General features: G+C 51.2%; 4 protein-coding genes across 4 annotated transcripts; 3 read left to right on the top strand and 1 right to left on the bottom strand.

Annotated features, from left to right (window-relative positions):
* The first annotated feature begins 1,730 nt into the window (after positions 1-1,730).
* B0H65DRAFT_187723 (tyrosine phosphatase family-domain-containing protein) lies at positions 1,731-3,343 on the top strand. The gene is made up of 3 exons (XM_062821598.1): positions 1,731-2,622; positions 2,683-2,872; positions 2,936-3,343. The coding sequence occupies exons 1-3, from the start codon at positions 2,030-2,032 to the stop codon at positions 3,242-3,244; spliced, it is 1,092 nt and encodes a 363-aa protein (XP_062681483.1). The 5' UTR covers positions 1,731-2,029; the 3' UTR covers positions 3,245-3,343.
* A 520-nt stretch (positions 3,344-3,863) lies between these two features.
* Positions 3,864-5,000, bottom strand: B0H65DRAFT_464760 (uncharacterized protein). The gene is made up of 2 exons (XM_062826773.1): positions 4,624-5,000; positions 3,864-4,540 (listed from the first exon to the last, which is right to left on the bottom strand). The coding sequence occupies exons 1-2, from the start codon at positions 4,676-4,678 to the stop codon at positions 4,167-4,169; spliced, it is 429 nt and encodes a 142-aa protein (XP_062681482.1). The 5' UTR covers positions 4,679-5,000; the 3' UTR covers positions 3,864-4,166.
* Positions 5,001-5,588: 588 nt separating this feature from the next.
* On the top strand, positions 5,589-6,737 carry B0H65DRAFT_426132 (uncharacterized protein; the record flags this gene model as incomplete). The annotated part of the gene is made up of 2 exons (XM_062824615.1): positions 5,589-6,111; positions 6,184-6,737. The coding sequence occupies 2 exons, from the start codon at positions 5,589-5,591 to the stop codon at positions 6,735-6,737; spliced, it is 1,077 nt and encodes a 358-aa protein (XP_062681481.1).
* A 1,562-nt stretch (positions 6,738-8,299) lies between these two features.
* On the top strand, positions 8,300-13,200 carry B0H65DRAFT_426708 (3-oxo-5-alpha-steroid 4-dehydrogenase-domain-containing protein; the record flags this gene model as incomplete). The annotated part of the gene is made up of 4 exons (XM_062824648.1): positions 8,300-9,111; positions 9,178-11,420; positions 12,219-12,328; positions 12,388-13,200. 4 exons carry the CDS (start codon positions 8,300-8,302, stop codon positions 13,198-13,200), a joined length of 3,978 nt encoding a protein of 1,325 aa, XP_062681480.1.
* Between the last annotated feature and the right edge of the window lie 42 nt (positions 13,201-13,242).

Below are 13,242 nucleotides of genomic sequence, written 5' to 3'. Positions count from 1 at the left end.
TAAATAAAGTAAATAGAATTACATCTTCTTATTATCGGTAGAAACCGGAATATTTCTATACTCCTCCCTATACTTCTCTCTATACATTTTTAATACTTTTATAAATATCCGCAATATAATTTCCTAAACTATATAAATTCTTCCTCCTCTTTTCCTTCTTCTTAATATTATTAATTAACGTTATAGTATTACGGGTAATAGCGCAAGTAACGGGTAAATACGTTAATTACCCTACTTCCTGAAGAGCGGTTCTAATTATCCGATAATACCTTTAATTTCTCATAAGCGCGATATAGGGCAGCGGCAATTAGTAAAACGGTGGGGACTTGGAGATAAATGTTTAAAGATTAGAAACGGGGCTTGGAGGTTTAGAGACTACGCTTACTTTACGGTTGGCAATAAAAGGGATTGTACAAATCTAAATCGTACCAGCGGTAATATAAAAAATCTAGTAATTAACTATAAAAACGCTAGAACTAATAATATATACCTAATAGAATAGTATCGTAATAGCTTTAATAATAAAATATAAATCCTATTATAAATATATACTTAAGCAACGTAAGAAAGCTAATAGAAATCGGTAGCGATACAGTAAATTAAATTAATAATTATATTTATATTTAATATTAACGGCGATACGACATTTGATTTCATAGAAGTAAATATTTAATAAGATAAATCATTAACTATTATTATAGTTTTGAAAGCGCGAATATAGTCAAAAGAGAAATTATATTTGAATACGTAATTCGTTAACTAATAAACTATATTAGAACGCAATAAACTTGCAATAGAATAATATTTTTATAATAATAAATAATTATTGCGATAGCGAATTGCAATAACGAAACGTTTATAGGAATAAAATAATTATAAGAATAATAATAATTAAAGAATACTTATAGTATTAAATATAAACTAGCAGTCTAATATTTATCCGTACGCTAAAATATTCGTACGCTAATAAATATTCGTACGCCAATATATATTCCCCACTAACATACCATACTATCTAAATATGCAAACCACTCTTTCAAATATTAAATAGTCTTCGCACTATTAGAGTGTACATTATTTACAACTCACGGGTACAAAAATTATTATTGAAAGCCAATATATATTGGACTCCCAACCCCTTACTAACATCCTGCTGTGGACCTTGTTGAAAGGCACCCCCTTCCCTGCAGGGTAGAGAGCCAAGTACCGGTGCCGCTAACAATCAATGGCCTAGACCCCACACAGTTTTGCGCTAGTGCGCCATGAATTTCCCCCATCACACTGCAGCAACTGCCCGTGGGCGAGGCCCGCAATGAATTAATTGTTGACAATGAACCCATCTCTTTAAATCCGGCCCTTCCCTCCCATGGAAGGCCTTCTTCCTTCAACACCACCCACTCGTATGGAACGACATATGATGTGGGCACCATCACAGTAACAATAACGCTACCCTCGACATTCTAACTGGTTTTCACACCAGAGTTATCCCGATCTCTGCATCACCCCATTGCACTCTTCGGCGCTCGCTCACGTGTCCCGCCTACAACTCGAGACAAGACCTCTTGTTACCGTCCTCGATCGGAGGCAACTTGAGCACCACCGGACCTCGAATTCCCCGTTAGCATACCCTCGCAGGAAAGCTTGACGAGCTCGGGCTTTCCCAGGTACACATTTATACACGACGCATCCCACACAACCCCGGAACAATTTGGGAAATCAGCAAAAATGGGCAGCTCATAGTCCTCAGAAAGAAGTGCCCTGGGACGCTTTTGGTTCCACTGCTCGTCAACTCGGAAACAAAACCGTCCGTACCACTTCTACTACCAACAGTAGTGCCATTACATCTTCTCCATTTCCCGCCTCCAACAGTCCACCAGACCGAAAACGTTCCGCTCAACCACGAGCCACCGTGCCGATCGATTCGAACCGCCAGCCCATCTGCCTCCCCCCCGCACTATTTCGCCGGCCAAACCAGCTTCCCCTGTCTCTCTTCGAGCATCTCCTAGCCCTGGCCGGTTCTGGCCGTCTGATGATCCACTCTGATTCCGACGCCCCAACGCTTGTTTCGTCAACCAAGAGCGTCCTGCACCCGTCATTGCTACAATCCGAATCCATGACAGCCCTGGCTACCATGGTGGGGGGCAACAAGGCCGTCATGAAGAGGAATACGAGAGCATTTGTTGGTGACAAAATAGAGCAGGCCCTGCTTGGGCCTCAATCTGAGAAAATGACAAAGGAGGACGAGAAGGCGGACGTAGAACCGCACAGGAAGGGCTCCATCGGCACATCGACAAATCAAAGCAGCCGCTCAAGCCGCCAGACGAGCCTCGAATGCTCACCCATGACCGCTACGACATCATTGGACACGGACCTGTCAGATTTGAGCAAAGATGAACACTTTAGCCTCCCCGACGCACTTCGCGATATCGAGCCTCCACATGCCGTTCAAGCCTACAGCCACAGTGCCAAAGCTCCCTTGCGGCCAAATCCTACTCTCCCGCTCATCCCCTCGGATGGCCGGCCTAAGAATTTTGGTGTCGTTGTCCCTGGAGTATACCGCAGTAGTTTTCCGCAGAGCGAAGACTACCCGTTCATCGAGGGCCTCAAGTTGAAGACTATGGTGTTAGTTACCCGATTTGAAACCCTTTTTTCTTTTTCAACATACTGACAAGGGCTTTCCAGCACATTGGTCCAAAAGGACTTCCCCGAGGGCTTTGATGCTTTTCTCAGCAGAAATGGCATTAAGCATCACGTGTTCGACATGAAGGGCACCAAGAAAGAGGCCATCCCCATCACGACAATGAAGGCCATCCTTCGACTGGTGCTCAACCAAGCCAATCACCCGCTCCTGATTCACTGCAACCACGGAAAGGTAAATTACCCCTCGACAACATCTCGACTAAGTGGAGCGGTCAGGCTGACATTGGTTGTGCAGCATCGCACCGGCTGCGTGGTTGGAATTGTTCGCAAGACTCTTGGCTGGGACGTGAACAATATCCTCGAGGAGTACCGGAGTTATGCCGAGCCCAAAGTCCGCGAGACAGATGTCAACTACATCCAAGGATTCGAAATGGCCCAAATCTCGAACCTCTTCTCCAAGGACATGACCTTGCGGCGATTTGGGTCGCCCAAGTTCGCCCACTCCACGGTCGTGGCCATTATTTTCTTGTTATTCTGGTATCATTTTTCCGGAATTTCGCTGCCAACATCGGAGGCGATGGATCGCAAGCTGCTTACCCAGTAGCTTTTCGGCATCACATTCGGATACCGGTCGGTTCTTCTTGGTCGTCATATTACACTTTTTGGTCCTCACAAATCCTACGGGCGCCATACACGATTGGCGCAGCTCGATCCGGCAGCGAGGAGGATTGCATTATTAAGGGGGAAAACGTTAAGAGTATTTTGGTTAAGTCGGAATGTAGGTCCAGCGGATATCCTGCTTCAAAGCGGGTACAATGGCGTGGCGTTGCAATGGGGATTTTCCCGTACCGGGAATCTGGAGGGCTGGCAGACGATGCGATACACAGACGGGTTTTCCCTCTGGGGTATCACATGGCCACGAACCCAGACTCGGAGCTGACAAGCCATCACTTGCATGGAAGAGATTAGATAGGTTGGAGAGCGGAGACTATCAAGTGCTGAGTGTCTCCTGGCGTTCGTATGATTTTCCCTGGTATTCATAGGGCGGTTTCCCATGTTCATATTATGGTTATGGTTGTTGTCGCAGCGTTGGGTCTGCGCATAGTATCTTACTGTGGCTGTTAGTTATGCCACAAGGCTCATCACTCCCAGAGGGGTGAGCAGGAAATTCAGCACCCATTTGGCGTGTGCTGCTCAAAGCGAACATGATCAGAGAATGTGACTTTGCGCATAGCCGAATTTTCCTTGTTTGTCATTTCCCACCCTTTGACGCCGCCGAATGCTTGCTCTTTATGATACAGTATGATACAGACACACAACTGCTCCCGCAGAATACCTCCGAAACAACGAACCCCCTTTCCCCCCTCTCCCTCCAGCAACTTCTGGACATGGAGCTGGTGGACTAATCCACGGGCTGTCCACCGTAACACGTCAGAACACACTCGCTCCTACATGCCAGGCCGACTCTGCTCAACCACAGCAAGCCCATTTCCCCTACACCATCCCGACCGTCCCTGTCAGATTCTTCATTCGCTATCGTTGTACATTCCCCACTTGTCCATCTCCTTCCTCTCCTGCTCCTCGGCCTTGCGATCACCCGTCACGTAGGTGTAGGTGCCCGCAAGCACGTTGACCGCGCTTAGACCCATGGCCGTGGCCCGCACGGCGCCACGAGCCGAGAACTTGTTCTTGAGCGCGGCGGGACGGCGGCGGGCGGCGAGGAGAAAGTAGATGCCGCTCCAGGCGGCGGTCATGCCGGCGCTGTCGATCTTGAAGCCGGCGACGCTGAGATAGCTGGAGAACATGAGGAGAGGGGTCAAGAGCATGGGGAGGGCCTGGAAGGGACGCCAGTGTAGAGCGGTGATGAGGGTTGCTAGGCCCATGCCGGGGAGGGAGGATGCTGGGTTTGGGGGTTAGTGTTTTGTTTCATTGTGTGTGTGTAAGTGAAGAAGTTTGAAGTGACTGAGTGAGTGAGGTACTTACATCCCCAGCCCCTAAGGCGGTCCAGAGCGGATGTTTTGGTTTCTTCAGTTGACATGATGGGCGAGGATAGAGGATATTGTTGTTGATCTTTTTACTATCTTCAACACCGGCTTTTTTTGTTAACGATTTTTGAGCTATCTGCAGCTTCCGAATCGGCTCATGTCAATTGAAGGAAGCTGTGACGACACTGGTGAATGACTAAGCAAACTGGATTCATCCTTGCTCCCGTTCCCGTCCTGTCTCCAATTCCATGATTTGTCGTTCTCCAGTTCCGGCCAAGCGCACGGACCATGTGTGAATGGAATGGAAGGAAAGGTGAGCGTGGAAGTTCCATGCTGTCCAGCTCGAGTCCCTAGAATAGCGAATGGTCACCGGTGTTCTTATAGTCGCTGTAATGATCAAAACCAAGTCCAGAAGCGTTGAATATTGAATGTATTCTCTGGTTTCATAGCGAACGCTTAATACTTGTACTATCTCAGTCTGACTTCCACTGATAAGGCTAGTACGTACACTTTTTGGACAAGGGGCCACAACTTCACGGGTTGGGGGTCCCGTCCGCTGCAGCAGTTCCAGAAAAAAGCCACGCTTTCGACTCCCCTGTCCGCTCTCCTTGTCAATGCATTTACACAATCGCGACCGACCTGAACCCGGTATCTAGCATCAGAACGCTATAGAACGTCTTTCTCTCACCCGGGTCTGTGATCCCAATAGCAACCAATTCGTTGTCGCCGACCTATCTCCCGGCCTCTTCTTATTCAGCTTGAACAAATCCCGAGGTTGTCACGGACACCGCCTTTGCCTCGTTGCGTCACTACATCCCTCAGCCCTCCGCAACGAAGATCGGCCAACCAGACGATCCGACGTCTAGAATTACAGAATCACCTTTGGCCTTTATCTTCAAAGATAGTCACCGATAGTACCTAGTAGCATCTTAACGACCAGAATCATAAGACAAAGGGCACATCATGCCCGAAGCCACAACCTCGGGGGCCGATGCCTCTAACGGATCGTCCGCCCACAACCGCCAGCACAACCAGGGCAACCAGGATCGCAAATACACAGTCGAGCAGAAGGCCGCGGTCCTGCGAATCCGGAAATGCGAACCCACCGCCTTTTACGAGATCCTCGAGGTGTCCAAGACATGTACCGACGCCGAGATTAAGAAGGCCTACCGCAAGCAGTCCCTGCTGACACATCCGGACAAGAACGGCCACGAGCATGCCGACGAGGCCTTCAAGATGGTCGCGCGCGCCTTCAGCGTCCTGGGCGACAAGGAGAAGCGCGACAAGTACGACCGCTTCGGAACCGACCCGGACAGCAGGTTCGCCAGCGCGCAGCAGCAGAATCCGTTTGCCGGCTTTGCGAATAGGGGAGCAGCAAGGGCGCATCAGGGAGGCATGTGGGGAGAAGATGCAGACATTAGCCCGGAGGAAATGTTTGCGAGGTTCTTTGGCGGAGGAGGTTTCGGTGGAGGTCCGTTTGGAGCCGGTATGTGCACCAGCACCCTTGATTAAACACAATACGGTTGTTCGGTATACTGACATTCTTTTCGCTTTACAGCTTTCGACGGAGGGCCGCAGTTCGTCTTCAACTTTGGCGGCGGGCCCGGCATTCGGGTGCACCAATTCGGCGGAGGAAGGCCCAGGACTCGCCCTCGGCAGGCTGGACAGCAACAAGAAGGCAACAGCATGTGGAGCACATTGATGAGCCTCTTGCCCATCATTGTTCTCTTCATCTTCCCCATGATCTCTTCGCTGTTCTCCGGAGCGACATCGGGGCCATCAACACCGTCCATGTCCTTTGAGCAGGCCAAGCCCCCTTACACAATGGCCCGTAAAATGCCCAACGTCAAGGTCAACTACTATGTCAACCCGAACGATGTCAGGCATTATTCCGCCTCGAAGCTGTACAACTTGGATCAGAAGGCCGAGGTCATCTTTGTGCAACAGCTACAGCAACAGTGCGAGAGAGAGATGGAGGAGAAGCGGCGGTTGATCGAGGAGGCTCAGGGGTGGTTCCGTACAGACCAGGAGAAGTTGGCCAAGGCCGAGAGGTTCGAGACACCAGCTTGTATCCGGATCAAGACCCTTTATTCACCAGGATCGAAATACTAAAAGAGGGGTTGATGTCTGGGTTAGGGTGAGGAGTGCTGTGATAGGGAGGTTGTTGCTGTTGGGTTCAAGCGCTGGGTACTATTATGAACTGTAGGAATGGCATACGGCTCCGTGGAAGACCTTCTTGATTAGACTAACACACGGAGCGGGAGTCGGGACGTGTACTTGATAGGTACTACTGGCTTGACGTCTTATGAGAAATGATGTTTGTGTAATCCTAATATATATGTATGTACATGGAGCGCTGGGCAATCCTTCTCTGTGACGTTTCAACTCTTGGATTGGGACATGGCTTCAAATGATGAGGCTGCTGAAGGCAGGCTATGGTCTAAGCCATTGTACTGCATTTGTCTTGTGGGATATTGTTACGTCCATCATAGCCTAGTACCTCGACTTAGTGCCCATATAAATGAGGCTAGGTCACAATCCGGTGACAGACTGAAATGGTATGTTGACATTCCGAGTTCCTGGCAAGTGTAATTGTTGGAATCATGGATGCCTGTTCTGCAGGTCATGTCCCTGGCCGCGCTGGATCGCCTAGGCAGGGCAGGAGATGACGAGCTCGGCCTGTGAAAGGGCAAGTGGTGAGGGGTAGCTGCCGCCAGCCTGTGCCACGACCCATGGGAGGCCGTCAAAGTGGCCAACGACATAATTCGCAGATGCAAGCTGCTTTTCCCTTGTCATTACACCAACCTCCAACTGTCCAGTCTTTTATAACATGGCGTTGCCAATGCCAATCTGCCCTTGAGATCACATTTGATAGGTATCGTTTCAGTTGGTGGCAGAAGTCAGTCAGCCTACAAGTCAACCTTTGCGGCCAAGCACCGAGGTCGCCAAGATAAAGTCCCACTATGACGGGAACCTTGAGGGGTCCAAGTCCACAGCCGGTAGCTACCTACGCACTGCCACACCTTTCCAGCTGCTGGGGTTCCGTCCCGTCTCTTCCATTTCACATTGACGATTTGAGCATTACAACCATCTCCAACTACAAAGAGTCAATTGTGATTTCGAACTTTCATCAAACAACACCGGACTGGCTATATCGTGGAGACACAGCTGCTCATCCCTCGCAACCTGACCCAACTCTTGCTCTTGTAAGTTGTTCGCTGTCCTCCAATCGCTTCTGCGCTGGATGCTAGAACTAGTGAGCAATCCACTAACGGCACCCATATTAGGCCCAAATCTCATACTAGAATCGCAGCGCTATCCCAGCAACATCCTAGACTTAGACCCTCGAAACGTCGTGCGCCAATGACGCAACTGTTCACTTAACTTCGGACCGCTCTCGACCTCGACCTTCACAACGAAAGGCTGCTTTGTGTCGACTGAACATTATCTCGACGGCTAGGACTGTATGGACCTTCGAATCTCTTTGGAAGGACGCAACGAAATCTATACTATACATAATCTGGAGACCGTGGTCACGTATTGAACAGGATCATATTCGAGTCATTGCGGCTTAGAGGCGCTTACTCGGCTTCCTCGGGCTTACATCCTCTCGACGGTCGACACTTTCCTGACGACTGAATTTTCCTTTGGCATTCATCAACGACCTTCGAGATATGGTGACCAGGAAGCCTCTTCCAGCAAATGCTGCTCTCGACCCGGCAGTACGACGAGAACCATCTTGGTCTTCCGCCATGGACTCGGAAGCAAACATGGTGTGGAACGACGAGCGTGAGGGACAGCAACGCCAGGGGGCGTCAGACGGACAAGCCAGTGATGTGCCACGATCTCTGAGGCCCGGTCAAAGCTTCTCCAACTTATCAGGCATCGAGGACGACAATGTTTGGGCCGATAACAGCGCGGAAGGGAACAAGTCTGCGACTGGTGGAGAGCCAGGTGACATTGGCCGGGTGCCTACCGTTCTGAGGCCCGGCGGCAGTGCCCAACCGCCAAGGTCCGGTACGACGGAAGCAGACAAGGTAGGAGGCGATATCAACCGGATACCAACCGTACTGCGACCAGGAGGTTCCCACGGACAACCAGAAACTAATCCGTTCAAGAAAAAGATGCCAGGAAGCACGCCAGCTAACGGAGAAGACACCGTCTCGGCACAGCCAGCATATCCACCACCCGTACCACCTGTACTATTCCCGTCTTTTTCGAACTTGAGCATATCTGAAGGTCCTGAACAAAGCAAGAACCCTTGGCAACCACCATTGAACCATGAAGGCAACAGCCCTGCACCACCGTTGATTCCGGATCTGCAACAGAGCCACACCGGAGGAGACCCATGGAAGTCTGCAAACCCATCTCAGCAGCCCACCCCTGGACCATCAACGAGCCCGCCAACATTGCTCTCACTGCCTTCTGATGAGGATCCTGCAAAGTGGGATGAGCAACGTTCAAGCAAGGCTCCTGAACTTTTGCCGTCAAGTACAGGAGAGGAGACACTTGATGATTCTCACGCATGGGATGACTTGGATGATATATCCAGAGGGAGGGCGCCGGCAAAACCGCCTGCAACCACGGGAGACGACTGGAATTTGATCGATATCGACACACGTCCTGGTCCTCCATCACGAAGGAGCACTTGGGAGGATTTCGCCGACGAAGATGAGAGCTCTCCTAAGCCGGTCACCGTGAATAATATCACGGCACCTGCCGCGCCTCCTACAATAGGAGCTACCGTGCCTCCTACACCACCGCCGGCCGTGCCTTCTACTACAACATCTACCGTGCCCCCTAATTCGGCGTCTGCCGTCGAACAAGCTCCCCCACTCCCCCAGAGAAGATCGGAAGAGAATGCACCCGAGTTACCACCTAGGTCTACTGAAGCGCAGGCCAGTTCATCTGCGCAACCACTACGCCAGGTTGACAGGTCCGAGACATACCAAATCAAGAGGATCAACTGGTATGACGCCACGGCGGAAATCAACCCGAGGACATCGCCGATTCTGATTCAGAATGCGAATGGACCATGTCCGCTTCTTGCGCTCGTCAACGCTCTCATCCTCTCTACCCCGGCACATCAGGACAATACGGTCCTAGTGGAGACGCTTCGATCACGAGAGCAAGTCAGTCTCGGGCTGCTTATTGATGCTGTCTTTGACGAACTAATGTCTGAGCGACGACTGGGTGAAGACGCCGTTCTACCGGACGTTACCGAACTCTACAACTTTCTGCAGAGCCTTCATACCGGCATGAATGTTAACCCACGCTTTGTCCCGACTAAGCAAATGGAAGACGCCTTCAACCGCACATCACTCACCAATCTGCCTCCGACGGAGAGAGGTGGTCAGATTCCGGGGACGTTCGAGAGTACGAGGGAGATGAGACTGTATTCCACTTTCTCCATTCCCTTGATACATGGTTGGCTTCCGCCTAAAGATGATCCGGTGTATGGAGCATTTGAGAGACAAGCGGCGTCGTATGATGACGCCCAGAACCTTCTGTTCCGTGAAGAGGAGCTGGAAGCCAAGCTGAGCAGCCCCAATGAACAGGGCTTGACTGAAGATGAACAGCAAATGCTCCAGGATATCTTTGCGATCAAAGATTTCTGGGGAACCTCAGCCACACAACTTACAACATGGGGACTTGGTGTCATCAAAAGTTCGATGAAGCCAGGGTCTGTAGCGATTCTCTTCCGGAACGACCATTTTTCCACCTTGTACAAGCACCCAATGACTGGGAAACTCATGACACTTGTCACCGATGCAGGATACGCCAGCCATGACGAGATAGTATGGGAATCGCTGGTGGATGTAAACGGTGAACGAGCCGAGTTCTTCTCTGGTGACGTCCGCCCCGTCGGCGGCGCTTCACACGACCCTAGCAACAATCCTGCAGGCCCGCGCGGATCAAGCTACACCGGCACCTCATCATACGGTAACTCGGGAGAGGGCAGCGGGTGGACGACAGTCCAGGGTCGTAGGGGACGGAATAACAGTGGGGATGTGCATGAAGATGCCCCGACATCTCCCTCGCATGAACAGGAGGACCACGACCTTGCGCTAGCACTGCAATTGCAGGAAGAGGAGGAACAGCGTCATAGAGAAGAGCAAGAACGTAGACGCCGGGAACGAGAACTCTCGGAGCAGTTCATCGAGCAGCAAGCACGCACATCGAACGGACAGCGAAACCAGGGCCGCGGACAAGGCCATGCGCGCGGTGGTAGTCTTGGTGGGAATGGTAGCGTACGGGCCGCCAGGGCCGCCAGCACCGCAAGTCTTGGGAGCCAAAGGGCGGCGGCCTTAGCATCACGCAGCTCACTATCGGTTTCTTCCACGGCTCCGTCCACGCGCCGAAGTACCAGCTCGATGAACGTCTCTGCGAACAATGGTGGAGGAGCTAGTCCGACAGCGAACAGAACCGGGGTCAGAACTTCGAGTCAGACAGTGAGATCGCTCATTCCGCCTCTTCCTGGTCAACAACCACAGCCCTTCACAAACCGCCCAGCAGATGAAGGAGTAGAAGATGCTCCACCTAGCTATGATGTCGCTGCTACACAGGCACCGTACATTCCCCCAGAAGGGCATCCCAGCCATCCCTCAAGCAGCCCTACTGCGGCTCGCGCCACTGTTGCCAACGGCGCGGGAGCTGCACCTCCTCGCACTGGAGCGGCAAGTCCTCCACAAAGATTGGGTTCGACCGCGGGCTCAATGGGATTGAGAAACCCGTCCCAAGCTCCCGGGCATTCATCTATTAGTCAGGCCGGTAGACCTCAGTCCGGTTTTCCTGGTAATCCGAACATGGCCGCACCAAGGCCGATGAGGCAGGGAATTCCACCCGCCGCGGTTGGAGTTCCTGGGACGCCGAGGGAAGATAAATGTGTTGTGATGTAATTGGTGGTTAACGTATAACTTCTCGGTTGCGCAATCATGTTGGCATGGGTTGGTGTTTAAGTTCAGGCGCAGGGTGTAGTGTTTTGTTCGAGTGTCATCATGAAGAAACGAATGATACCAGAGAGGATTGGAGTTGGGAATTTGTTTGTTATTGGTCAGAATGGCAGTTTTTCGACTTATTATAGTACACACCTGAGGCTAGGTACTACCTGGAAGATGGTATAGCGGTTGCAAGTGTGGTCGAACTGGATGGTATCAACGGAAATGATATTGTCCGGTGTTTTTGTTCGAAATCGACAACTCTGCATCACGGGTGAATCCTGTGGTAACATTTTGGGAGCGTAGCTGGGCGGTGATAGGCCAAACGTTAGTTATTGAGCACTGTAGTACCAGGTTAGATTACCCCTGTTGGGATGATTGCGGAGTGGTTTCATTAACATCATTGGTCAGAAGTGGCCCCTGCCAGCGAATATAAACAACTCTTACGTACTGTCCGTTGTTTCCTTCCCATTCACCTTTCTCTTGCTTTGCACCTTCTCTCTTTCGTTCTTTCGTAATGTTGATCAGGATTCCGGGTATAAGCATTCCTATTTAGTAAACAAGGGAGTTCTGAGAATTTCATCACCCATACGCCGACTTGAAGTTGCCGTTCACCTTCGACTCAACAACCTCACCCGATAAATCCTCGGCCGAGCGCCAACAAAGAAGAAAATGTCGACTACCGTAGGCCTAATAGACAACTGGTATCCTCCCACGAGAGAAAATTACGATCTCATTATCTCCCTGTGGAAGTGGTTCCCCGTGGTATGTGTCACCGCCCTATCTTGAGAATTCTCTACATCACAATTGACACAACTGACCAGGCCGCCTCCCTTCAATGGGGTATCTCCTGGTACGGAATGGGCAAGACCTCAGTCACTAGCCGCCTCAACCTACCCGGCCGGATCGGCTGGCTCACCATGGAAGCGCCCGGCTTCATGTCATTGCTTTACATGATGCGCACCCTCCCCGCCCAGCACGGCTTAACCCTCAGCGACCTGCCCTGGCAAAACAAGGTGCTCGCCGGCCTCTTCGTGATCCACTATTGGTACCGCGCCATCGCCTTTCCCTTCCTGCAGCCCAGCATGGCGCCCATACACATCGTCATTTGGCTCTCCGCCTTTGGCTTCCAGATTATCAACGGAACCTTGATCGGCGCTTGGCTGGCGGCCTACGGTCCCACGAGCCATGCGGCATGGGCCAAGCAACTGTCTAGCTCGTTTCCCACACTTCAGTTCACATGCGGAATCGCGTTATTCTACGTCGGCCTGATGGCGAATTACTACCACGATGACGAGCTGAGGGAGATCAGACGCCGGGAAACCCGCAGGCAAGAGAGGCTGGCGAAGCAGAATGGGAATATGGGACAGCCGGGCAAGAAGGTGGAGAAGCACTACGAGATTCCCAAGGCGGGACTGTTCAAGGTGATGCTTTACCCGCATTACTTTTGCGAGTGGGTTGAGTGGCTTGGGTTTTACATGGCCGCTGGTTGGGGGTGTCTGCCGGCGAGGTGCTTCTTGCTGAATGAGGTGGCGGCGATGTTGCCGAGGGCGGTCAAGGGGAAGCAGTGGTATATGGAGAAGTTTGGGGAGGAGAAGATCAAGAAGAAGTGGGCGGTTATTCCGGGGGTTTGGTGAGTTCTTTCCCAACTCTTTTGGGGTTGGGTTTGAGATGGTAGA

This window comes from Neurospora tetraspora (genome assembly GCF_033439725.1).
Source record: "Neurospora tetraspora strain CBS 560.94 chromosome Unknown B0H65scaffold_4, whole genome shotgun sequence".
Classification (NCBI taxonomy): domain Eukaryota; kingdom Fungi; phylum Ascomycota; class Sordariomycetes; order Sordariales; family Sordariaceae; genus Neurospora; species Neurospora tetraspora.
The sequence above is the reverse complement of the archived record's forward strand: the minus strand, read 5'-3'. Positions and strand labels throughout refer to the sequence as shown.

Excerpts from the sequence above, each read along its gene's own strand:
- B0H65DRAFT_187723 (XM_062821598.1), top strand. The coding sequence starts at position 2,030 with ATGATCCACTCTGATTCCGACGCCCCAACGCTTGTTTCGTCAACCAAG. Across the intron at positions 2,623-2,682 it reads CTCAAGTTGAAGACTATGGT|CACATTGGTCCAAAAGGACT; the intron begins GTTAGTTACCCG and ends AGGGCTTTCCAG. Across the intron at positions 2,873-2,935 it reads TTCACTGCAACCACGGAAAG|CATCGCACCGGCTGCGTGGT; the intron begins GTAAATTACCCC and ends TTGGTTGTGCAG.
- B0H65DRAFT_464760 (XM_062826773.1), bottom strand. The coding sequence starts at position 4,678 with ATGTCAACTGAAGAAACCAAAACATCCGCTCTGGACCGCCTTAGGGGC. Across the intron at positions 4,541-4,623 it reads CCGCCTTAGGGGCTGGGGAT|CATCCTCCCTCCCCGGCATG; the intron begins GTAAGTACCTCA and ends CCCCAAACCCAG.